Source organism: Calliphora vicina, chromosome 5 (genome assembly GCF_958450345.1).
Source record: "Calliphora vicina chromosome 5, idCalVici1.1, whole genome shotgun sequence".
NCBI lineage: Eukaryota > Metazoa > Arthropoda > Insecta > Diptera > Calliphoridae > Calliphora > Calliphora vicina.
In genome coordinates, this window is record NC_088784.1 from 112894786 (window position 1) to 112922449 (window position 27664).

The window sequence follows — 27664 nt, forward strand, 5'->3', positions numbered from 1 at the left end:
CATCTGTTTATTGTTTAAGCAAATCCACAACAATTCTATGTATGGATATACACATACATATATAAAGTTAGTTATCGTATGAATATACATACATACATTTGTACATATACATATATTATAAATGCGAGTCCTTGACGAAGGATGTTGTTTGCATATTTCACTAGCGTGTCGTTTTATCTTAATCATTGAAGAAAATCAATAATAATATAATACAATACAATACAATAAAATAAAATAAAATAAAATATAATAATAACAAATATACACACATACATACATATGTATGTATGTATTTCTTTTAGAAATTTCAGTGAACTATAAAATTTTGGTAAAGAAATTAACAAGTTAATAAAAAAATGTTACTTCTACAAGTTCCATATAATCATCTACAACATATGCGTCACAAGCCAATGTGGACGTTTCTGTTTCTTTTAATAATTGTTGTTGTTTTTCTGGACAAAACATCTGCAAATGTTGAAACTGAACCACCCCAAACTACTACTCCAGAACCAGGTGAGTTATTCTTATGTACATATATTACAATAAATTCATTAATTTCATTTCAAATTAAGAAACTAAAGTCGAGTTTAGTCACAATTAAAACGTGTAATATTTCATTTATTAATGTATTATATGCAATGATTACATAATGTATTTTCAAAACTATAGTATACTTACATACATACATACATGCATGCACTTTTTGGAAAATATCTACATACATATGTATTTAAAGGACAATTTTCCATTATTTTTAAAGAGTTTAAGTATTGATAGTACTTAATTTTATGCTAACGTAACTATACGTATTATATTCCGATAACTATTTAAGATCCAGTTTCTTCAAAACATTTCATAATAAATTAACATTAACTGCTGAATTAAATAAATTGTCCAGTCCGGAACTTCTCTATTATAATACACACAAAATTGGATAACCTTCGACTTTATGTAGTAAAAGACACCAAAAATTACGTGTCTATTTACTTTTTTCAAGCAAAAAAAAATCAAATGTAGTCGTCAAACTTGGACAGGAATGCAAGAAAACCGGGAATAATCGTCTATTTGTTTAATCATATTTCATATCCTGATGTCATTATAAATAATGAATATATTCAGAATTTAAAAGAAATATTTCGAAAATAAATTTTTACAAGCCCTAGCCATAGGGTAGAACTAGAGGTGCATCTGAGAGTAAAATACATACATTGGTCGACATAAGTCTACGTACGACCACAATTTTTGCCACTTTATTAGAGAAAACCAGGTAAATAAAAAAATAATAATGCAGTTTTGTTTGAAATCTATTTTTATTGCTATGTACCAAAAAAAATGTTGTTGCAATGTAAACTTGCAAAATTATTCATAAAAAACAATAAAAAATCATTGACAAAAGTCTACATACGACCACAACATGTCCTGTTTTTTTATTGAATACTAACAGATAAGCATGCAATTTATTAAGTCTACAGTTCAAACAATATTCAATATGTTTTAAAACACTGGTAGAGTTAAAAACAAGCTGCGAAGTGATCGCCCAAAGAAACTACATCGTAGAGATGTAATCTTCATTTTAAAAGAAGTCAACAAAAACTCAAAAGTAAATACCACAAAATAGGCCAAAGAACTCGCAATTCAAAAACTCACAATACAAAGAACCTTAAATAATAACGGTAATTAAAGCAGAACTCCTCGTAAATTAGCGAACGGATCACAAACTTAGTTTGGAATTCGCCCAAAAGCACTTTGAAAAGGACATGGAATTCTGGAAGCGAGTTTTGTTCACTGATGAGTTGAAGTATAACATATTTGGTATAACATAACCAGCTCAAAGTCCGGACTTAAATGTTATTGAGCACGTGTGGGAAATTCTATAATGGAAGATCCGAAAACATCTTATTACTTGTGCACCAATGTTAAAGGAGAACCTTCCAGAAGAATGGCAAAATATAACGTCCGCAGAACTGGAAAATTTAGTTGCTGCGATGCCCAGACGCTTGTAGATGATCGTGGTGGCCCAACGAAATATTGAATATAATCAAAATTTGTATTCGCTGAAAAATGTTTATTTAGTGTACAGATCGTATGTAGACTTTTGTCAACATATTTTTTTAATTTTTTGTGAATAATAGTTTAAATTAATTATAAATTTAGCGATATTTTTTTGTTATATTACTAAAAATGCATTTGAAATAAAACTGCATCATTACTTTTACTTATTTTGGTTTAGAAGTCCGCGAGTTACGAAAATAATGGTCGTATGTAGACTTTTGTCGGTCACTGTATATTAAAAATATTTACTCTCTCCCAAATTTTATGACTGACAAAACAACAAAGTAAACTGATTTACAAGTATTCTGTTGTTGCAATACTTAGGTTTTTGACAACAGACTTAGGTTTTTTGACTCTCAGTAATGCTTCTACATTTGTATGTATATTTTATTCTATGGCCCTAGCTATGAAGTGAAATTTATAAAAATATTTAAATGACAAATACGCCGAAAATATCAAATCAAAGAAAACTTTTTGGGAATAATATATGTAATTTCTATTTTAGTGATAATTCAAAGAATATATGCATGTATTGAAAATATAATTTAGACATTTGGCAATTTGGAATACATTTTCTACGGTCGTCATCAGCAATCTTATTTGCCCAATATCTGTTGTAAACCTCATCATAGCTTTAATATAATAAAAACATATTCATGGCTATTCCTGTTCTCACATTCACCATTCACCGTATTTTTGGAAGCCTATTACAACAATATTTATATTAAATAAAGTTTATAAAATTATATAATTAAGGTTAGAAAAATCACGTCTAAACATTTATAATTAGAAATGCTGAAGAAATTACATAATATTGTTGTAATTATACTTCCAAAAATACGGTGAATGGTGAAAGTGAGAACAGGAATAGCCATGATTATATAGTGTATTTACAGTTTTCCAAAAAAAAATTTTATAACCTGCTAAATTCAGAACTAAGTATTTAGTAAATATTATTTACTATATGGACATATTGATGATGAAAAAGGAGTCGATTTTTATTCTCATTTTGTTCATGTATTGTTGGTAGTATTTGTTCCGAAAACTTTAAATAATATTTAAAGGAGCAGTCACGAATATTTTTATCCAATATGAATCTGAAATTACTTTAGAGTTGTAGGTGTTTGAAGGCTTCGACCTGTTGTTTGGCTTAAAGCCAATACTTAAATAATAAAACGTGAAACGCAGCTTGCCTCTACTAAATTAAAAATTGGACATTTTCTATAGTCTTTAAAACATAGTTTATTGACATCTATTGTCATTTTGCTAAATAATTATATTTTTTGGTTCTGGTTAGATAAATATATTAATTTGAAAATATTGTAAAAATCAGTTTTTTAAGAGACTTTCACTTATTCAATAAAAGTGAAATGATATTTCAGTTGTTTTGTATGAAAATTTAGTCAAAAATATTCGATTTCAAAAAAATTTATACGAAACAAATATTTGTATCATAGTTATTTTTAATGCCAACCACCACGGTGGTTAGTAAACTAACCACTTCACTCCACAAAAAAACTTAGAATGGGGTGGTTTTTTCATTTTTTGATAAATTTTTTCTTACTCTTGTTTTGATGTTAAACTTATACACAAAAAAAGCGTGGCTGAAAGAGTTAAAATGTCGACAAACTTTCATTTAAGCGTCAGTAGAGATACGTTAGAGACAACAGTTCTAGTGTATTTTTGATGACATTGTCGACGATCGCGTCAATAGTTTGTTTTTTTTTATTATGCTGTGTAGTCAATAGATATAAAAAATAACTACTTAGTCAATATAGTCTACTGGTGGATTTTCAATGACAAGCTAATGTTAAATGTCAATAGACGATTTCATTGGCTGGGGTATGAGTATTTTAAGACCCCATTATAATATTAATTTCCGAAAGTGGAACAAAACGTAGTTTTGAATATATTTTGCAATATTAAAAGATAAAAAAATTATTGAATTTCAGATGCCTCTCCGGGATGCAAAGCACCGGATATCCGATTTACCGTTATTAAGCCCGAGACAACCACCCAACAGCCTTATGCTAAATTCGAAACGACGGAAATTTATCCACCGGACGATTTGACAACGGGTGATGTTGAATATGTTGAAAGGATCAATATTGATCTGACAGGACGTCATAACGGCAATCAAATGGGTGGCATTGTGAATCCCTATCAGGTCAATATCAATGATCATCGAGCGGCTACAGGATATCATGCTAATGATATGGCTGCAGATGATGAACAAGATGACGAAGATGAAGATGATGGCGATGATGAAGATGATAATGAAGAATTCACAGATGCAGATGGAGTACCAAAGAAAAAAAATGGCCAAAATCGTAAGATGAACGACAAGAATAGACGCACTGGTTCAGGAAGGCGAAGGCGCATCGAAAATGAAAATGGCCAAACACGTGGCAGAGGTAGTCGCTATAAACGACAAGTAATACATCACGACCCTGATGCATCACCGGACACCGACAAATGGAGTGGTAGTAAATTAGCCGCCGAAGGTGATGTTTATTACATACACATTGACGACATACTAAAATCCCAATCCCCCAACGAACACCTTAAGCTCAAATTGTATAGAATGAAGCAGAAAGTCAGAAAACCCAAGAAGTCGAACTGCACTGAACATCACTGTTCGAAACGTGATCAATCAATGGCGAAAAAGCGTACAGGACTCGAAGAAAAACCAAAACTCAAACAATTTGTAAAAAATCATCATAGACGTCGCGGCGATAGTCACGAACACGAACATGACGTCAAAAATGCTGAATATAAAATCCAAACAGTTGTACCAAATATAAATCCACGTAGACGACGTGATCTCCAAGATGAACCTTATGAGCAGCATAATTACGAAAAGGATGGTAATAATTTATCTGGGAAAATGATTGGAAAGTATGAGCACAAAGGCAATGAAACCGTACCACCATTGGAACAAACTACAGAGGTTGAGGATGATGCCCAAATGTACTCAAATATGAGTCACAATGATGCTTTACAGCGCGTTAAGCGTAAATCAGGCAAAACCACCGGCGCTCTTAGTCGTCCCAAGGGTGGTGGCGATTCCAGTTCAAAATCAACAAGTCGCAAAGATAAAGGTATGAAATAAATTGCACATATGTACATATATCCATACATAGATACAAACATTTACAATTCAATTTTTATTGATCTTAGTTTTGAATAAACAAATACTTAACACATAATAGTTCCTTTGGTTTGTACATTAGACCAGCTCATGTTAATAAATATTGGTTCATTAAAAGAAGACCAACATCTTGAAAATGTTTCTTTTAGAGACCACCCTTAATTAGCTTATTCTCATACATAGAATAAAGAGCGAAAAAATAATATTCTATACCCCCGTCACAGAATTCCATTCCCATCGAAAGTGGAATTAATTCTGTACATATTTTGCTTTTTCAGAAAAAGTAAACAGAACTTTTTTGGTTTTCATATTTTTCATACATTTGTACAAAACGCTGTCAAATTAACAAAATCAAACGGAATCGAAATCAATCGGAATTTTAACTACGAAATTGAAACCATTCCAAATTAACCCAGATATGCCGATTGCTTGAGCTTGATCAGTGCAATTATTGTTTTTTAAAAATTTATTGAAAAAAGTGTTTTTTTAAGTCGTCCTATATATAGGACATTGGGGTCACAACAACAAAACTAAAACGCAATAATGAAACATTCATGCATATAACAATCAAGCTACTCTTCATAAATATAAATTCCAAAAAAATATAGTATTTATTCACTTGTAAATGTACAAAATTTTACTTTCCGTACAAACGAGATATGTCCATAATGACTGAATAAGGGCATTATGAAAATTTCAAAAATTAAAAATTCAATAACTCAAAAATAGTAGCAAAAAATAATGCGATCACACAATCCCCCATGAGGTATAGATGAGTACTAATAATTTTAATAATTTTTTTCATATTATATTTTTTTTTTTGTATAAAAACAAAGTTTTAAATATCTGTTATGTATGTATTATTTTCATTTGTTAATATATTTATTATTGATAAACAGATATGTATATACAGGTAAGCCTCCATTTACGTGGTACTTTATTTACACGAATTCGATATAACGCGAACTCTAATTAGCAACCCTTTTTTCAAATACGCGACTTTTTTACACGATTTTTATATAACGCGGCAACAAACAACAAGAAACGTAAAAACAGATGCGAATAACAGATTTCTTTTTTGAAAACTAAATGCACTTTTTTATTATTTTGAAATTGCTTTGTTAATTTTTATGAATTTTTTGTTATGTTTTTTTAATTGAATTTTTTTTCTTAATTTTCGATAAGAATTTTTTTTATTTCAGTTTTTTTACTTTACTTTTGTTTTAAGTTTTTAAAAGTACAAATAAAATAAGTTTACTTAAAAAGTATATATCGTCACCTTAAATGCAAACGGACGTAACTACATTTTTATGGTTTTTACAGGAGAAGCAAAACAAGTTATAAAATCAATAACAATAGAGTATACTTGGCAATTTTTTGCGTTTGAATTTCTTTAGTAAAATTGTAATTTTTGATCGAAAATGTGCGTGAACGAACATGTTTGATAAAGTTTGATAAAAAGAACCATAATCAATCAAAACCTCAATTTGGAATTTTTGTGTAGTTACGTCCGTTTGCATTAAAGGTGTTTTCGATTTAACGCGATTTTTAGGTCCCAATTTCTTATTTGTTATGTGACTGATGTATTGTTTTACGCGAAATAAAAAGTTATTGGCCCCACAAAAGCATTTCATTCTAAATTAGAATCTCGTTTTACGCGAATTTGATTTACACGCAATTTTTTTGGGCCCAACAAACCGCGTAAATGGAGGCCTACCTGTACTTTTAAAGTTAACCTTTCTATAAGAGATGACTTAAAATCAAAAAATATTTAAAGGTATAAAATGAAACAGACAAAACTAAAGCTGGTGTTTTATGGATATAAAATAAAAAAATGTTCATTAATATATATTTGCAAATCCTTTGTTTTGGATGACACCAGCACAGCTCTTATGGTGTCTTGCAATATTCCTCCCCATGCTATTTTAAAGGCTTGAATTAAATCGTGAAAATTTCCGATCCTTATTTCGACAATTTTCACGCTTTATTTTCATATTAACAATCTTCCACAAGTTCTCGATAGGACTGAGATCAGTAGATTGAGCAGGCCAATGAATAACTTGAATCATATTGCTCTGTAGCCAAGTCTTACAAACTTTGGAGGTGTGCTTATTATCGTTATCCTGTTGGAAGCTCCCTATAAGTGGTATCTCTTCACTGGTATAAGGCAACATTACATCTTTCATGAACAGATCCATAATCCCGTCAATTTTATGAATTGGCCCAATTTCTTGACCAGAAAAGCAATTCCAGACCATAACATTGCCTCCTCTATGTTTAATTGTTGCTTTGCCATACTTAGGATTCAGTCTTTCTCCTTTTGGTCTGCGTACACGACTTATTATTCCATCGGAACTTTTTAAGTTGTATTTGGATTCGTCAGATAACAGTACTGTTGTCTTCCATTTTTGGACACTCCTGTCGATGTGGGCTTTGGCAAACTCCAGTCTAGCTTTCTTGTTCATAGCTGATATACATAAATGGTTTGTTTGCTGTTCGTCGGCAGAATAATCCGGCTTCTACTGCTTTTCTACGGATTGTTCTTTCGCTAACGCATAATCTTAAACATGTTCTTACTTGACTAACTGATGCTGTAGGATCTTTTTGTATTGCTCTTTTGATCATGGAATCATCATATCGTGTGGTTTTACGTGGACGTCCTCCAGAATGCACCGGTGATGTGCGACCAAAAACCTTGAAATGAGCCTGGAAATAACTGATCTGTTAATTGAATATTTTATACTCAATTCATGTCGTGATGTCTTATAGAAGGGTGCTTTTGTTTTGTCCGTTGAGTTTTGTGCTTTTATATGATTTCTCATTTTAAATTAATTTTTCATAAAATTATCTTTTACTAAATGAATATTAATAATATAATTTAATAAAATATATACAAAATACATCGCAAAAAATCCTTTTTTATCAAAAAAAAAATTATGATTTGAAAAAATCCATTGAGAGGGTGCTTTAGTTATGACCAATACTTAATGCAATACGAATATTTTTATAAAGGTGGAAAGAGAATAAAAAATGGATTTTGGTTTTGTTAAGGGCAGGTCTAATGTACATGCCTATCTATGTACATATGTATGTATGTATCTACATACATTTGTATGTAAACATTTTATTTTATTCATACTGAGGTGATGCACATACAAATTATTCAAGATGAATAGTAATAAAAATGTATTTATTCTCTTGTTTGCACTAGGTATTTTTGATGAAGAGGGTACACATTATCCTGTACACACTGATGAAGGGGAATCTGACGAAGAGGATGAAGAAGAAGATGAAATCGATATACAACAACAATTTACAGAAGTTTCAGAAATACGTTTCCCCGGCGAAATAGGGCCATTAGGTGACAGGCGTTTATGTAAAATCCGATGCATTAAAGGCAAATGGGTGGGTCCACTCTGTGCCACAAATGAGGAGGGTAAGTGAACCGAAAGCTCATCATTTAATACATCTATTTGACTCAAAAACACCATGGATGAATTTGGTTTCAAACAACAAATATACAACATACTAAATATAACAAACATTCATAATAATAATAAGAATAATAGATGAAAAATATAAAAAGAATACATTGTATGTATGTACTTCAAAATGTTTTTATTGATTAAACAAAACAAAAAATACTGCCAATCAGCAAGTGTATCAATAGACATTTGAAAACAAAACACTAACTTATTCACACTTACAGACGATACAATGCAACAGATACATTATTTATAGCGCTAAAATATACATACATACATACATACATACATACATACATACATACATACATACATACATACATACATACATACATACATACATACATACATACATACATACATACATACATACATACATACATACATACATACATACATACATACATACATACATACATACATACATACATACATACATACATACATACATACATACATACATACATACATACATACATACATACATACATACATACATACATACATACATACATACATACATACATACATACATACATACATACATACATACATACATACATACATACATACATACATACATACATACATACATACATACATACATACATACATACATACATACATACATACATACATACATACATACATACATACATAATTAACTCCATATTTGTACAACACTTTTATATTGTAGAAAAAAATACTAAAAGAAAAAGAAACAAGCTAAAATTATAATAATATTTCTATTAAAAATAAGAATCACGCACAAACATGTAATGCTTTTTAGTACATATTTAAACAAATGTAGAATCACGTGCATCACAAATAATTTATAATTGTAGCAACAAATAGCAGCGGTTAATTGCAATAAAATAATACTCCTTGAATCAAAAATCATATAACAACTATTTATTTATTTATTTACTATTAAATATTTACTTATACACAGTACATGCATACATATTAATATATCACAATTATCTAGTATATCCTTTATTTGTATATCCTTCACCATGACTGGAAAGATATACATACATATCTACATATGTTTGTCATTCCGTTTCTAATTTCTACAATAAGTGTGTTCGCGTACTTTCCCGTAAAAATTATCCAGTAACTTTAATTTAGAGCGTAAAAATACATTTCATTCAATCAATTTTGTGTTAATTTACAACTATTTTGTTTGTTTACATTTGCTACAATTTGTTTTAAACATATACATATTTCATGTTGACATTTTCTGTCTAGTAAAAAATATCATGTTCTCTATCTGCGAACTGTCACTTTTAACACTCTCTTGCTCTCTCGTTACAAGTTTTTAAAAGTAAACGAACGGAATCCCGTAGCTTCCAGTGATAATTTGTACAAATTATTACAAATTATCAAGTACGCGAACACAACTTATATGTATGTATTCATTTGCGACCATATAAAGTAGATATGTATGTATATAAATTCTGGATCGTTATCCTTGTGTTGATTTAAATACGTTTTACGAAGTCCCTACATCCTACGGACCGTATTTTAAAACAACAAAAGTGTTGTAAAGTGAAAGGTATATTAAAGGATATTCGGCTCAGCCGAATACATGGCACTTTAACTTATTATTTTTGTTTGTTCATTTAATCGTTATTGTATAATTGAAAATTTGTTTATGAAAATGTAATTATGAAAACCTTGTTTTAGATGAAAATGGGAATGTGAAATTTCAGCCGTTATACAAATCATGCCACGTTCAAAGAATACCGCCGTATTTATTGTTGAGTTATCGTAATATTTCAGTGGTAAGTCAATCAATCAATCTTTCTTCTCTGTCTCTCACTCTCTCTCAAACTCAATCTATCCTTCCTCCCTCACGTACAAATTACTTTCACATGTACACGAATTTAAAATATGTAATGCACCGTTTACTTGTACATACATACATACATACATACATATTAATAAAAACTTACATAAGTACATTATATATAAATAAATATTTACATACATACATATATACATCCATACAAATGTATTATGTACCTACATGATGTAGTGTCTGTCATGTATTACATTTAATACTACATATTTACTTATTAAAACAATACTATTTTACACATAAAATACATGTAAAAAAATTAAATAAAATAAAATGTACGATCAAACCAAAAGGCAGCTCATTTAGCTATTTTCTAGATTTTTTTTTTTAATAGCCAACGTCCTCATTACTTCATTGAATTTCGTTCGTTTCACACTCCTGAATAGAAATTATAGTACTTAGTAGAGTCATACACATGTACTTATTTTATTGATCGAAAAGTGGCCGATATTTGTGAAAAGAAAATAAAACTGTATAATTTGTTTTTGTTTTTTGATTTTTTTCCTTTTCTTTTTTGAACTTTTTTACAGAACCCCATCACCCGTGCTCGTCGTTATCGTACGGTTAAATCGAATTTAATTTCAAATACACAAATTGTGAGTTGTTTACTAAAGGTCCTTTCAAAACATTAAATACGCAGTGAATAGGACCTTTACATAAATCTCAATTCTTTAAAACATTTTTAAATTTAAATTTATCACCAACAAAAACTAACTTACTTACTTACTTACATTCATATGCATAGTGTTTAGCATTTTTGTAGTTGTATTTGAATTTTTCAAAACAAACATTGCTGCTTTTGATAAAAAATAAACTATAATTATTACTACTACTTACTACTATTATGTATTAAAATTAAATCAGTCAATGAAAAGGGTCATTATTCATCAAAACAGTGGCGTTTGAATGTGTTTTATTAGTGTTATCAGGAGGCAAGATCGACGTCTATTCAATTAGGATCAACCCATACACTTGCTGGCATAATTAAAAACATAGGATAACTATTTAAATCATTGGATTATTTATCTTTTGTTTTCAAAAATGTGATCGTTGACATGTCCCCAAATATTGTTTATCTTTAACCAAATAAAATGTTTCTGTATAATTAGGCTATTAAATAAATTAATTTTCCAAAATAACTAAATTGTAGATTTGAGGACATCCAATTACTGAAACATAAAATTAAATTTCGAGCCGGATATAAAACCGTACAATAATGTAAATACTGAAAATTTTATTATCATCGATACAATTACAGTTAAAATTTCAAGTGCTTTTAATCTCATTCAAAATATCTATGTATCTTCCCATGCTATTTTCCATTACAGAAATATGAAATAAATTAGAGATATTGATATTTTATTGACAATATAAAATACATTGTTCTAACTATTTTATCCGCATAAAATCCCCAAGACACTTTAAAATGTCCGCAAAAAAACCCTCTTTCTCAAAACTAATTTTTTCTCCCAAAAGCCATTTTATAAGGCTTTTGGGGACAAATTCCCAGTACGATAGATTTTCTTTGTTCTTCTACTATCAACGTATGAGTAATATGTATTAATTATAACCACAATACTAGAATGTATGTTTTTTGCAATATTCAAATTCATATTTTGTTTCAGATTATGACGTTTAACCAGTATTTACAACAATATACTACATACATACATATGTATGGATGTAAATGCTTAAATTGCTTTCTCAGATTAGATGCATCTTAAATTTCATAAAATAGCTAAAATCATTGTAATTTTATGAAGAGCACGGCTAAACTATGGGAAGTATGTACATATTGACATAACAATTCCAGCGGGCGGGGGAGGGCATGAGTGTGCAATCAAAATTAGCACTATTGTACGCTGATGCTTAATGAGGTACAATGTATAGGTATAATAAACTTGTATTAGGATGATAAAATAGTAATTAGGAAGGAATTCAAAAAATGCCACTGTTTTAATCGTCTACACACACACTACATCACAACACAAGCAAGATAGAATATGCATACAAAAACATAGATATGTAGATATACAACATAGATACGTAAATACATAAGTATTATGTATTTAAACCACAACAACAACAACAACATTAGAACTTTGAAATAAAAGGACACGATACTTGTATTTTGTCATATCTCACTCTCAACTCTATTCACTATTCAGCTAAAGTAATAATTAACTATGCACGCTTAATCGCAATATAATCAACATATTTTGTGTCTTTCTCCTTTATCTCGTTTTCTTTCTATACTTGTTCTCTCGGATCCATTGGTCTAAATCTAAACATGTGAATGCAAATGTAACTTCTTCGTCTATATTTCTGTACCTCTGTTGCTATTCTGTTTATGTTTCTCTTTATAATTTTTATATCTTTTACGATATCTCACCACAATTTTTTTTGTTTTATTCAAATTGTCATACATACGCACATTAACGCATGGTATACGAAATACATACATACATTTATGTACATAAATACATATGTACATACATATATGTATGTTCGAATTATAAAAAAAAAACAAAAAAACTCTGATATCATCACTTGAAATCATGAAAATGTAATAATGTTACTGGCGTTGAAATAATGATTTTTACTAGAATGTGGGCTGGGATCTGCCGCATGGCCATTCGCTACAGGCCAGGTGTAAAGATCTGGGTATGTACAAGCTGTTGGGAGAATCAAGAGTATTGTGTTCGAATGGATTGTGGGCACCACGTATGCCGTCGTGTGTACCGACAACTTTGTTGACGAATTTTTCGGATGACAGCGCCCCATCCATTAAATATAGAATACTTAATGGTTCGGGATCTTTTGAACCATCAGGAATACTGGCTGTTTTGCCAAATAGCACCATATTGCTCGACTGCATTTATCCTCGAGCAAGAGGCATTCCAGATTGGAGTTGGACCAGTTGGTACATGCAGTACGAAACAGGTAAAGAAGCAATATGAGTCTATTACAGTTATAAAATTTCCAGTAACATTTTTGTCCACTGTTTAGGATGGTCTAATGAGGATAAAAATTTTCGCTACCGCCTGACAATTAAATACATGGGAAATGGAGACTCGGGAACATTTACTTGCACTTCACCGCGCGGACTAACAAATAGTGTTGCTATAATAATGGCCACTTCCACTTGCCCGCAGCTTCCAGAACCGGCGCTACCGCTCAGCTTACGATTGGAAGGCGATAAGCTTGGTCAGCGGGCAATGTATCGTTGCCCTCCAGGCTTTCGAGTCGATGGAATTGCCAATGCAACTTGTTTAGCTTCCGGTAATTGGTCATCGCCGCCACCAACTTGTCAAGCTGTACAATGTCCACGTTTGATTTTAGATGATCCTCACTTAAGTTTAGTCGAATTGAATACATCTGCTTGGGGGCGGGCGGTGTTCAAATGCCAGTGGGGCTTCAAATTGACCGGTCCACCGGGTTTGGAATGTGATCCGACGGGCGTGTGGAGTGGCCCAGTCCCAAGATGTAGAGGTTAGTCAAAAATCATAAATATTTAATTTTCTATACATGTACTTTATTTCTATTCTTCTCTCTCCCTCACTCTCACTCTCCATCTCCATCTCTATCTATATCTTCCGGCAACCAACTACAGCAATTCAATGTCCAACACCCATTCCTCCATTAAATGGTCGCATAGGTGGTACAAATATAAATCAACGACGTCTTACAGTAGGCGCTTTAATCACTTTCAGCTGCAACGAGGGTCACACGCTAGTCGGTGAGCCTAGTATCATTTGCACAGAAAGTGGTTTGTGGTCGCATCCTCCACCATTCTGTAAGTAGAATTAAAAACATATTCATACATATATGTATATGTACATACATACATATACAACAGCAACAACTGCAAGCACACCAATCCCTCACTGAATGGGTAAGTGCTCAGTCGTTAATTACTCATTCAAACAATAGAGACAATTAGAGCAAGTGAGACAATTTATATGTATTGTACTATATGTATGAATATCATTGTCATCGCTTCTCCAAATATTATTCATTTATTAAGATATTTACATTGGTTTATGATCTCTCTCTCTCTCTATATATATATGTATATTAATTAGTATTTTGAACAAAAAAAATTTAAAAAAAATATATATATAAATACATACTACATACATATGTATATTATATAAATATGTATATCTTAGCGAATGCACCATTCTCCTATACAACACGGTTTGAATTTATTAACATACATACCTACAGATATGCATACAGGCTATGAGTCGAACCGCGTTGTATATGGGATTTCAGGCGAATCGGATGTTAAAACAAGATTCCATCAACATTTTAAGTATAATGTAACTTTTTCGATTTAGGTAAATCCCAATGCCCATATCCTGGTGATCCACCTAATGGCTTATTAGCGCCGTTGAAATTTAACTATGACTCTGGTGATTACATCAGTGTCCAGTGTAGGCCAGGGTACGTGCAGTATAGCGAAAATGGACCACCAGAGCGTCCAAAATGTCAACCGGATGGTAATTGGTCTGGTCCAGTACCCAAGTGTCGTAGTTATGAAGAAGTGTAGCTGATAAAAATTACCGAACTAATGGAATCTTCAGAATTAATCGATCATCGTCTTTTAAACCAACCTTCCAAGAAATAGTTGCTTAAACATGTATTACGACTATATCCATCTCGATCGATAAGATGCCGAATTAGTTTATGCTAGTTTTATTACTACAATTGTATAAATTCCAAAAGCAAAAGTTGTTAAATTATATTTACCGAAAGAAAATTAAGAAATACATATTTACATACATACTATACATATTTACATATATAATATGTATAAGAATATTAAATGTTAAATCAATCTAATTTAAAAACAAAAACTTTAAATCAAAACAAAACAAAACGAAAAACATAAGTATAGCTGTTTGTCTTTGAAGCACAAGATAATTAAAATAAGTAATAACATGCTACACCTCTTTCTCCTCCTACTCCTCCTCCTACTGCACCGCCTTTTTTAAAACAAAATCAATAATATTATACGTACATACATATGTATATTTCGAAGTCCCGATGTTGAACTTTTTTCACAAAAAATTCGACAAAATGTTTCTGTTGGGGCATTCAACTATGCACGGAAAAGCAATTAGAACCTAATTCGTTAACATTAATTCAAATTAACAAATAAAATAATGAATATTACGTTATTTTTGTAGCCGAAATTTTCGGATATCTCCCGAATGCCAAATGAGTCACATCTCATTACTTTTGTTAGGTCTGGGTTAGCCGACCATTATTTTATGTAGCCTTAAAGTAGTAAATTGTGTAAAGTAGTTAGAGCAGTTATTGTGATAAAATATAACGTAACTGTATTGTCTAAACCTATTAAAATTAGAATTTCCTTACGTTTTTACGTGACATCTGCTAGCAGTGTTGATTTTTAAAAGCAATTAAATTGCAAAAATGCTTCAACTTTACGTTTAGATTCCATCAGCGGTCGGCTAACCAGACTTTAGTCGGATAAATACGTATGTTATATTAACGAAATGTGTAATTTCGGGAGGTAAATAAAAGGCAGTTCCAAAACAATCAGAACCAATTAAATAAAATGCTTAATATGTGGATTAATAAAGAGATAGTATAGTTTATATAGATACACACATATCGCACTCGTTCAACAATACTGTATTAACTCAAAATTTTCAGTAGAGGGAAAAAACTGTTTGTGGTTACATTTGAAGAGAATTTGAAAATCCGAGTACATTATAGTAAGTAAATTCCATTTGAAAATATAGTTACATTGTTTTTCTTTAAAATGTTTGCAATTATTGCAAAATAAATCTATTTTTTGAGTTAATAACATTTTTCTGAAACTTCTCGATATTTTTTTGTATTATTTTATTAACAAAACAGTGTTAACTCAAAGTACAACCAAAGTAAATAAAACAATTTGATTATTTTTGACTTGAATAAAGGCTCAATTAAAAATAATAATACGATGTATTTCTATTTAATTTTTTGTATTAACTCAAAATAATACCTTTCTGTTGATACAAATGCAGTCACTAATTATCACGAAAATGAAATTTTAAAAATTATGAGTTATTAAAGTATTGTTGAACGAGTGCGATATGTACATCATAAATAGTAAATATGAATATGCATATGTATTTAGAAGCTTGCAATTGAAATGAAAATGTTTGTTCTGGTGTTTGCCTTTTCTCTGATTTTTTATAAAAAATTAGATTTTTGGAGTTAATATATTAATTTCACAGAGAAAATTCCATAAGCGATTCTTCCGATAGCTTTTACTTTTTTTTAAATTGTACTAGTTCGATTTTGAACCAAATTTTCTTAAATTGGTACAAAATTTTACTCAATTTAGTACTTAAAAATTAACAGTGAATTGTGCGCAACATATTAAAGTATACTTTTCGTGATCTCTATATCACAGATTTTTTACTACATACTTAGATATGAAAGAAAACATATCGTTAGACAAACATTCAAAATTACAAAAGTAATCTGTTTTGAATATGTACCAGAAAAAAATATCTGTTTAGGTAAAAAATTTGTTATATGAAATAATTACATTCCGATCTAAAGTGGAATTAATTTCGTATTATACATCTTCAAAAACAATTTTCAGACGAGACACTCCATTTTGTCAAACAAAAATACAACAAATCATATCAAACATATGATTTCTACAACAACAATGAAATACATCGACTAACATGTATTTAGTGGTTTGCAAGAGTTAGGATTTTGACAAGATTTATTTTTTTGTCTATTACGTCTCATCACTATGTTGTCCTATGCATAGATAAATACATATAGATCGTAAACTCTCCTGTCAAAAGCCAAAGCGGTGAGAATTTATTAGTAAAAAACCAATGTGAAAACAATTTTGATTTTGAGTAATTTGTCTAAGTTTTTTTATAGTTTCCGCTCTATATGTATTTCTCTATGACCCTATGATTTAACTTTAACACACTTAACAAAATCTTTACAAGCGAACCTTCAACAATAGCGTGCAACAGGTCTCTTTCCAATTTAAACTAATTTAGTTTATACTAATTAATGATACATGTTCGGTATTTATGTTTAAGAACTTTATTTCTATAATAATTATTGTAAAAATTAAATGACTTGCTATATTTTCACGAGGTTCTTTATGTAAATAATTATATTACTCTTATTATATATTAATATTGTCTCTAAAATTCGATTAATACACATAAAAACAAATGATTGTTATTAAAAATGCTAATTAGAAAAAAAATGTGATTGTAAAAAAATAAATAACTCAATAAAATAATTACGAAATAAATCGCAATGTTTAAAAAATATATATTTATTAAAATAAAAAAAGATCGCAATTTTTTCATCGTTCATTGGTACAATCTGTAACAATTTTAATTATTAATTTACCTACATATGTATGCCTACATACACATATTTTACTTATAATTTTAAAACTCTTTATTTTTTACTATTGAAGAGTTTTTTCATATAATTTGAAAGTAAATTTTAATTTGGCTTAATTTTATTATAATTTATTTGTAATAATTCAAAGAATATCACTGAATATAAAAATTTAGACAATTGGCAGAGTAGAAAATGCATTCCAATTTGCCAATTGTCTAAAATTTTAGTTTTCAGTGTTATTCTTTGAATTATTACAAATAAATTCTAATAAAAATTAATTTTAATTCATTTTAAAATTTACTTTCAAATTATATAAAAAATAAAACGTTCGAATTACCAAAAATCTATAAATGAAAATTTTTTTCGTTAATTTTTCCATATTGTTTTGTTCCAAAAAAATGCTCAGAGTGTAATTGTAATATAACAAGAGAGCTATATTCGGCTGTGCCGAATCTCCAAATTATACTTCAAAATACAAATTTTAAATATTTTTGGTAAACAAAATATTTTTTTCCAGTTGTTTTTTTACATTTTTTGGAAAAAAAAATTTCGAATTATTTTAATCTTTTTTTTTAAATTTAACAAAAAAAATTTTTTGTTTTTAATTTTTTTTTGGTGAAAAATAAATTCAGGTTAAAAAATATTTTTTCCGATTTTGACCCATCTATCATTAGATATCCATATTGTCTATATTAATGACTTAGTAATCCAGATTGACATGCTTCTCGAAAGCATGTCTCACAGAATTATTGAAATATTTTTCTGAAATAGGTACCAACAAAAAACAAACGTATTATCTTGAAATTAATTTTACGCAATTATGGAATTTTATTATAGTTAGGTCGTATGTGTGATGTTCATTTAAAATGTTCTATACTTTCCAATATTTCATTATCCAACATTTTTAATTTGAAAGTAATAAATATATCCAAAATGGGTATCAAGACTGCGTACCACATGCAATGATAAATCAACAATGATTTTCTTTTAATCTTCGCTTTAAAAAAGAATGCCTCATATACTAAAAATAAATCCATCAATTTAACAAACAAGATAATAAACATTTTATTGACAAACTTTAAACCGTTTACAATAAAGGGTATATAAAAAATACATAAGTTTATAAAATACGAAACTTTTCATCGATAATCATGTACACAACCACAAAACACAGTCTGTCAATTTGTGCGAATTTTCAATACTTTTGTAGCAAATACGAAGAAATAATTTTTAATATAGTGTAGAGAAAAAAAAAATTAAAATAAAATACACAACAAAAAGGCAGCAATTTTCCTAGACTTGAATATGGATGCTGAACTAACCCAAGCAAAGGAAAATTGGTGGCTTATATTATTCATTTAACACACTCATTTTAAATTAATTTCCAAATTTAGTATTTTACTTGTAATTTTTAAATAGATATTTCAAAAACAAAATAATTATGTATAACTAAAATCAGGGAATGAATTTTAAGATTGGATGCAATTAATTTTAGAAGGAAAAATATTTATACATATTTATGTATATTTAGTTTTTTATATGTATAATTTTTTAATCGCTAGCGTTTATAGTAATGGTTTTTCCCTTAGGATCATCGAATCGATCCATTGTATTAATATCCATCATCCAGCAAACGCCAATAAATGTGATTGTTAGCAGAAGTGCAACAATCAAAAGACCTGACAAAATACCACCTGTGAAAAAGCCAACACAATGCCAGGCATCACCGAATATAAATGTGGTATTATCGGTGCGGCCAAAAGGTGCTTGGAATTGTAAAGAATTCCACTTTAAAGTATGTGCAGGAACATCATCAGTAGCAAGACTAATTAAGGTTAAGTTTCCGCAGAAATATGAAAAATCGGTTGGGGCATACACATCCGAACTGAGGAACTTTACGTTATTGTACATTACATTCTTCATAAAGAAATAACCACCAGCAAGTGTTAAATCAAAAGTTAAGGGTGAGCCAGTTGTTGGTGTTAAGGTAACTGACATTTCAGTTGCATTATCCGCCTTTACAGTCATAGCGTTAATATCTAAAGCAGTGACGGAATTCTCGTTAATTACGCTCAATGATGTAAAATAAAGCAAAAATTTAGAGCCTTCACGGAACACATAACCTTGGGAGTTATCTGTAGTTTCGCGACGTTGACGTTTTAGCAAAGAGGTAGATGGGGCAGATGTATACATAAAGAAAACATTGTCACCAAGCTGGGAAGTAACCGACGCAATAATGGAATCTAAAAAATAAAAATACATTTAATATCATTCAAATACTGCCAATAAATTCACCTACCATGCGATTGCAAATTGGATCCACGTACGGAAGATTGTTCATCGTTGAATTTCACAAAATTGATTTTACCAGCAGCTGTTTCCAAAGGTTTGGAAAATTTACCAGAAGCATCAACGGAATTGTATTCTTCTTCTCCATCGATAGTTTTCAAGGATTCCACGGGATTTTCGACAGCGGCATAATATGTTTTATCACTCACACCTTGTAATCGTGCATAGCATGATTTTCCATCAGTGGAGCACAAGAAATCCTTGTTGGTCAACTGCAAATAATCCACATAATTCCATTACTTATTATATTTTAATTTTCAGTTTAACAACTTACATCGTTTTCCATAAACACAACCAAGGCCTTTTGAGCCAAGAGAGGAGTCACGAGTTCGGCAAATTCGTCGCCAGACACAGTTGCCAATGATGGTTTAGCCTCACTTGATATTCAAATATTTACACATTTTAGATTTTCTTTCCAGTTAGAATATTCTTGATAACATACCTGTTGGCGCCCCATAAAAATACTGGAGAATGTTCCGCGAATGCCAAACTGATGACACACAACGTCAATATCAACGATCTTATCGCCTGCATTTTTCCTTTGTTTCACTTCAGCTTTTTTCAATTACTCTCTTGACAAACAAAATTCAAACCAGTAATTGTGTGAAAAATTAAATTTTAAATGAAATCAACAACAAAATTAGGCTTAAAAAATAATGGAAAGTGAAAAAATTATTTAAATAAATCAAATTTCCACTATTCCATACGAAAATACGTCGTCGTTGTCCACTGTCAAATAATGAAAATTTTTCTTATTGCATATGATAGTGTCATGTGATTGGTACAAACGAGTCTCGATTTCACAGACCAACCTGTGACCAGCTGACAGGGTTGCATTCTTTGTTTACAAAACAACAAAGATGGCAGCACATACATATTTCGTCATCGAAAATTACAATTAAGCCGTTATTATTGAAACTCTTTTCACTACCTCTGATCGATTTGATTTTAATTTAAAAATAACGGAACCCATCATTCACATCAAAGTCATAACATGCAAAAATCTATGAAATACTGATCTAACTAGTAACTAAACTTTACGACCGTCTTAAATTAGTCGACTTTTTTGCGATAAAATACCATAATAAAATCGATTATTTTATCGCAAAAAGTCGAAAGTAGAAAAGTTGACCTTTCATAATAATAACAAATCGTTGCCAGATGGTTTACTTTAATTTTATCAATATGGTAAATCAGAATCAGTAGAGAGAATTAGGGTTCTATAATAGCTGATGGCCTAGGCAGCCAGTGTTACTATTTTATATATTAATCTTGTATTTATATAAGTTTAATATCATGTAAATAAATAAATAGGGTTCTATAGCTGAAACAAAAAGTCGACTTTTCGACCTTTCGACTTTTTCCGTTTTTTAAAATGTCGACTTTTCGTACTTTCGACTTTTTAGTTAATCTTTTTTCGACTTTTTGCGACTTTCCGATTATTTTCGACTTTTTTCAACTTTTTACCATTTCTTGTAGAAAGTACATGGTTTCTACATTTATTGATGCGGCTTTTGTAATATTTAGCAATAAAAATTAAATTTATCAAGGCGATAATAGTTAGAATAATGTTGTAAGAATTTTATGTAGAAAAAAGCTTTATTTTATAAACATTTATTTATTTATTATTTACATATATTAGCATACACTGCAAAAAATGCAAGTGCAATATTTTTTTTAACAATCTAAAAAGTCGACTTTTATCGACTATTTGACTTTTTTCGACTATTCGACTTTTATCGACTTTTGAGATTGTTCGACTTTTTTCCGACCTTTCAGGAAATAGTCGATTGTTCGAACAATCGACTTATAGAACCCTAGAGAGAACATAGTATTTTTTATTTGTTGTAGTGGCAACACCGAGGCTGACGTCCACGGCTGACATGAACCAAACCAAGGTGCATTTAATAAGGTGCCATCGGCAGCACAGCTGATTATAGAAATAGCACGCACAAATGTCAAACTACATATATAAAAAATATTCGCCCGTACGTCCGTATGTCAAACTCTATATATAAAAAATAAGTGAATTCGCCTGTATTTATTTCAATTCGCCACTGCTGTCACCTTGTTAAATACGCCTTGAACCAAACCATTTTTATATGAAGTTTTTACGGTTTAGATTTGAGGGTCTATGAGCCGAACCAAGGCGAATTCATACAAGGTGGTGTCAGTTCTACAAAAACAACAAATGTCAAAAAACCAAAATTAAAAATTAAACAAATAAGTATTTAAACTTAATATAGTGTAGATAATTGAATAGTGAGGGCTTTACTTATTTATGTAAGCAATAAATATTTTGTTAATAAGCTTAGAATATGTAGATATCTAAATATAAAAACAAGCTTTGACAGTTGTTAGAACAAAAAAGGAAAAAAATTATGGGCTGTTTGACTGACTCCACCTGAGATCATTTTTATAATTCTGGTACTTTTTCTTTATTCGAATGGTACTTTTTGTAATTTCTTTACCAATGAAGCTAGAAACATGATATGAAGCATATATGGACCCGAGTGAGTGAGAATCCACAAGTTGATAGTTTTTGGTACTTTTTCTCTATAATGGTACTTTTTGAATTTTCTATAATATTGGACCTAGAAACATGATATTAAGCATATATGGTCCTAAGTCAATGAGAATTCTATGGGGAGACTTTTTGGTACTTTTTCCTTATTCGAAAGGTACTTTTAATTTCTCCATCAATGAACCCAGAAACATGAAATAAAGGTTATGTATATGGAAATGCACAGTGTGAATGTGTAATCATGTTGGATGCAAACCAGATTAGCCAAGATGGCATCACCATGTAAAAAGCAACAATTGCAAAACAGCTGACTACGAACACATTTCGAAAAAAGAAATGAAGAAATAAAAGCTTTTATAACATTTTTGAAATTCATGTAAAATAATACTTTGCGTGTAAAATATAATAATACAATTGGTAAAAAATTATAAGAACTCATATTTTATTAAATGTTTAGACAAATATGATAACGTTTTTAACTTAATTAATGGAATACCAAATAGTGTGATTGTAAATCTGCAGTGAAAGTTTATTGTTATTAAGAACGAAACGAAACAAAAACTTGTTTTTACTTATTCCTTTTTGTTGTTGTTGTTGAATCTTACTAAAAGCTTTTATATATGAGTAGTTATGATCGTCAAATAATTGTTTTAATGACAATAAAAACAAAAACACTTTAGTTTTGTAAAAAAATTACTGGGAAACGGAAGTATTGCGAGCAACTGATTAATATTTTTTTAACAAATATATAACATTACGTATTACAAAAATACATACATATATACATTAAAAAAATAAATAATTAAAACATCAAAAAACGATATCTAAACAAACAACGCAAGAATAGTTTTGCTTTAAAATTCAACAAGTATGAATTGCTAAAAAGTGACATTTCTTTGTTTAAATAAATACATATCAAGTGTTGTAAACAAATTTATTAGGTATAAACAGTTAAACAAAGTTATTATAAAAGCTATGTCAAATGATGAAGAGAGACTGTACGATCCCATAGACGCGGACGAGGAAGGTGATATAGCACAAAATATTGATGCCGCTTCTACCTCCCCTACAACAACAGGTCACAACAATAATAATAATGAGGAAGCTGATGCCAATTCGTATTCTACTCTACCAAATAGTGAGGTAAAACACCGTTGGTTTATTTTGGAACCTGCGGTTTTCTTGGTCTTCTTGTCCATGTATTTATCTAGTAAGTAGCTATTTCAGTACATAGTTAAATTAGATGAAATTTGCACCATTTACATATTTTTTATTACAGCCACAGTATATCAAAACCAATTGTTGTACCAAACATGCATTTATATAAAACACTATAATGATACAGTATGCCAGCCGCTCTTAGGAGTTGAACCTGAATCTGAAGAGGTTCGAGTAAGTACAATAATATGTAGTCATAATTATTTATTACTCATAAAGCATAAAAACGATAATTCTTTCCTTTACTATACAAATATTGCCAGCATGGGAACTATATAAAAAGTATGCACAATGTATCTAGATAGAATTGTATAAAATACCTATAGGTATATTCTTTTTTAGCATATCTACAATTTCGATATCGTTTTAAACTAATTAAGCAAATTGTTAATTGCTTACTTTTTAATCTAAGTTTAGCAAAAATTAGATGAGTTCGTCAGATTAATAGCAGTACCATTAATAGTAAAATTATATTCCAGTTTTTTTTTTCAATAATATCGATATTGAAACTGACACACATTTTTCACATGTTTCAAAAGTCGAATTTAACATTGTTTTAAAATTGCATGTGTGACGGATTATTATTATTATCTTTATAGTTAAATTTAAAACAAAAGCAAAAATCAGGGCGTACACTTGATTTAATATTTATTGTTCCTCTTATTATTACTTACATTTAATTGTTTAGTTCTTATCACTTGCATTAGAACAAAAACAAAAATAAGGCAAAATATATGACTACCAACAATAAATACGCAAATGTATGTACATATGTTGTTTACATCATTTCTTGATTTTTTTATATGTAAGTACTTACGCACGTTAGTGATTATGATAGTAGTCTAAGTCAAAAGAGCACAACTCAGTTGATTTTTGACATAGACTACTTTCATAACTAAAAACTTCATAATCATGTACGACTGTAAACAACTTGTTCTAATTTGGGACGTCTTTAAAACTTATGGTAATGATTTAATAATTGTTTGAACTTAACAAGTTAAAAATCATATTCCTTTGTACGAAGGGAATGACCCGAACTTAACAATAGCTCAAGAATTTTTTTTAAAACGAACGGCTTAGCCGATTTAAGGAAATTTATTTTCTACATTGCAATTCATATTTTAATAAGTCTATAAATTAATGTGATTTATGCATATTCTTCAAGTTATTATTCGTTCTTTGTTTTATTGATACTTTATGTGGAAATTATTTTAAGGTCAATATAGAGTGAGTAAAAAAATTCAACACAAATATAGTTTTTAAGTATCAATTAAGTGAGTCGAAAAAAAAAACAAATTTGATGATTCATTATAGAAATTTACCTTAACTAATTGATAATTGTTAACTATTTAATTTGTTGACAATATCGCGCAATGTACATACATGTATAATTGATTTTAATATGTATTTATAATTTTATCTATTATTTTTAACACTACTTAGCGCATTGAAATTGAAGTACAACCGTATGTGGCGAAAATCCTAATGGCACGTTCATTGTTGGAAAGTATTATACCCGCAATTGTCAGTTTGTTTATAGGGCCCTGGTCAGATAAGTTCGGACGCAGACCTATTGTTTTGACAACATTTACCGGTAAAATCCTAATCAGTTATAAATTCTCAAATTATCAATTTATACATTATATTACTCTTAAAGGATACTTGGCGGGTTCTATCATTTTGACAACATTAACTTATATATCTACTAAAATTGCTGTAAGCCCTTGGGTGTTTTTGTTATGCTCCGTTCCCTCTGTGCTGAGTGGAGGCACATGTGCTTTAATAACTGGTATATACTGTTATATATCTGATGTGGCGAAAGAAAAAACCAGGGCATTAAGGTAAACATAAGTAAAATAAATTATGATAAATATTCGTACGGTGCTTTTCTTTTGTAGAATGGTTTTAAATGAGGCTTCTCTATGTGCGGGCATGATGGTGGGAAACGTTGCCAGTGGATATTTATATGCAGCCACCGATGCAGTTACAGTGTTTATAATATCATCATGTTTAATGTTATTGGCTTTAATTTATGTTGTTATATTCGTAGTGGAAAGTTTGAAACCAGAACAAATACATTCAGGAGTAAGTTTACAACTTTATAAAAGTTTAAATGGCAATATTAATAGTCTTTACTACAAACACATACATATCTATAGTCTAAAATACGAGAATTCTTCCGTTTTGATTTGGTAAAAGATTTGGTGCAAACTTGCCTAAAGAGAAGACCCAACTTTGATCGCATTATTATTTGGTTAACTATGATCGCTTTAACTGTGGCTATATTTACCATGGGTAAGTTATACATACATACATACATATGTACATAATGTGATGCCAATATTATCCATATTGATTGTCTTGCTTCGCAGAGGGTGATTCTAATGTGACATACTTGTTTGTTCGCAAACAATTTGAATGGACTTTAAAGGATTTTAGTATGTTTAATGCTGCACGAATTGTCGTACAAATAATTGGTAGTATACTAGGCATGTTTATTTTACGTAGGGTAAGTTCTATATGTCAACATTTGCCTCACGAATAGCAATCAAAGTTCTGCTTACCTATAGATTTTAAAATTTTCAATTGTATCGATGACAATGATTTCTCTGGCCAGTTGTGTTTTGGAGAGCACTGTAAGAGCCACAGCAATATATTGGTGGCAACTATATTTAGGTTTATGCTTCGGTTTCATGAGGGGTATAATGGGACCAATGTCTAGAGCAATATTATCTCATGTGGCGCCGTCTACGGAAGTTGGTGAGTTGCTTAACTAAATCTATAAAAGCATGCTATAAAGAATTCTAATTAATTTCAAATTCTCATTTTTTAGGAAAAATTTTTGCTTTGACTACTTCAATGGAGTCGTTATCGCCGTTAATAGCAGCTCCATTGTATACATTAGTATATAATGCTACGTTTGTTTATTACCCGGGCTTATTTAATTTTATTAGTGCTGGTTTATATCTATTATGTTTTACTCTCATATCGTAAGTATTGAACACGGTTTGCAAACAAATTCCTCATTGTTATCCAAATATTTTAATTTCTTTACAGAACAATTTACGGCATTCAGAAATCAATGGGACAAACTGCTACATATCAAGCAATTGGTAGTTAATTGTTTTAAAACTAGCTAATTTTTATATCTTTAATATTGAATGTTAATATTAGTAAAATTTTGTGATTTTTTAAGAAATGAGTGATATCAAATATCTTTGATAATAAACTTTAATTTATAAATAAAATACGCACAATATGTATACATAGATAGCTTAATACAGAAAGGACGTAACTATTTTTCTATTCCTTTAAAATTGAGTAACATTTTTTAAAATGTTATTAAAATGCAATTGTATATTGGTTGAAAATAATATTTATAGCAATATGATAAAAATCGTTAAAAAATGTCCTCAAATTGTTTAATGAAAACAAGTGAGTTACTTGCTTTTCCATTAAGCCACGATGTGTATTAGTTTATAATAGAACACATTTCAATTAAAAGGGCATTTCTAATAAATGAAATTGATAATAATTACAATACCTGATTTTAAGAAAGTAATTTTAGTGTTTGTATACATAATCATGCAAGTTTATTGAGAATAATTTTT

General features: G+C 29.8%; 3 protein-coding genes across 3 annotated transcripts; 2 read left to right on the forward strand and 1 right to left on the reverse strand.

Moving 5' to 3' along the window:
* Positions 1-306: 306 nt before the first annotated feature.
* Positions 307-15653, forward strand: hig (hikaru genki). The gene is made up of 9 exons (XM_065513613.1): positions 307-513; positions 4005-5153; positions 8415-8639; positions 10378-10475; positions 11083-11148; positions 13159-13495; positions 13562-14044; positions 14166-14348; positions 14896-15653. The coding sequence occupies exons 1-9, from the start codon at positions 357-359 to the stop codon at positions 15105-15107; spliced, it is 2910 nt and encodes a 969-aa protein (XP_065369685.1). The 5' UTR covers positions 307-356; the 3' UTR covers positions 15108-15653.
* A 3349-nt stretch (positions 15654-19002) lies between these two features.
* VhaAC45 (Vacuolar H[+] ATPase AC45 accessory subunit) lies at positions 19003-21066 on the reverse strand. The gene is made up of 4 exons (XM_065511673.1): positions 20754-21066; positions 20586-20688; positions 20262-20523; positions 19003-20205 (listed from the first exon to the last, which is right to left on the reverse strand). Exons 1-4 carry the CDS (start codon positions 20843-20845, stop codon positions 19514-19516), a joined length of 1149 nt encoding a protein of 382 aa, XP_065367745.1. The 5' UTR covers positions 20846-21066; the 3' UTR covers positions 19003-19513.
* A 2451-nt stretch (positions 21067-23517) lies between these two features.
* Positions 23518-27332, forward strand: LOC135960630 (probable peptidoglycan muropeptide transporter SLC46). Its single transcript, XM_065511969.1, has 10 exons — positions 23518-24045; positions 24115-24227; positions 25497-25647; positions 25711-25894; positions 25952-26138; positions 26213-26348; positions 26426-26562; positions 26624-26813; positions 26887-27043; positions 27111-27332. The coding sequence occupies exons 1-10, from the start codon at positions 23811-23813 to the stop codon at positions 27172-27174; spliced, it is 1554 nt and encodes a 517-aa protein (XP_065368041.1). The 5' UTR covers positions 23518-23810; the 3' UTR covers positions 27175-27332.
* The last annotated feature ends 332 nt before the right edge of the window (positions 27333-27664 follow it).

Bases quoted from the DNA above. Each gene is read 5' to 3' on its own strand.
- hig (XM_065513613.1), top strand. From the start codon at position 357: ATGTTACTTCTACAAGTTCCATATAATCATCTACAACATATGCGTCAC. The intron at 14,045-14,165 runs GTTAGTCAAAAA...AACCAACTACAG, and splicing joins CCCAGTCCCAAGATGTAGAG to CAATTCAATGTCCAACACCC. The intron at 14,349-14,895 runs GTAAGTAGAATT...TTTTCGATTTAG, and splicing joins GTCGCATCCTCCACCATTCT to GTAAATCCCAATGCCCATAT.
- VhaAC45 (XM_065511673.1), bottom strand. From the start codon at position 20,845: ATGCAGGCGATAAGATCGTTGATATTGACGTTGTGTGTCATCAGTTTG. The intron at 20,524-20,585 runs GTAAGTTGTTAA...GATTATTTGCAG, and splicing joins TTGTGTTTATGGAAAACGAT to TTGACCAACAAGGATTTCTT. The intron at 20,206-20,261 runs GTAGGTGAATTT...TTTATTTTTTAG, and splicing joins ATCCAATTTGCAATCGCATG to ATTCCATTATTGCGTCGGTT.
- LOC135960630 (XM_065511969.1), top strand. From the start codon at position 23,811: ATGTCAAATGATGAAGAGAGACTGTACGATCCCATAGACGCGGACGAG. The intron at 25,648-25,710 runs GTAAAATCCTAA...TTACTCTTAAAG, and splicing joins TGTTTTGACAACATTTACCG to GATACTTGGCGGGTTCTATC. The intron at 26,814-26,886 runs GTGAGTTGCTTA...CTCATTTTTTAG, and splicing joins GGCGCCGTCTACGGAAGTTG to GAAAAATTTTTGCTTTGACT.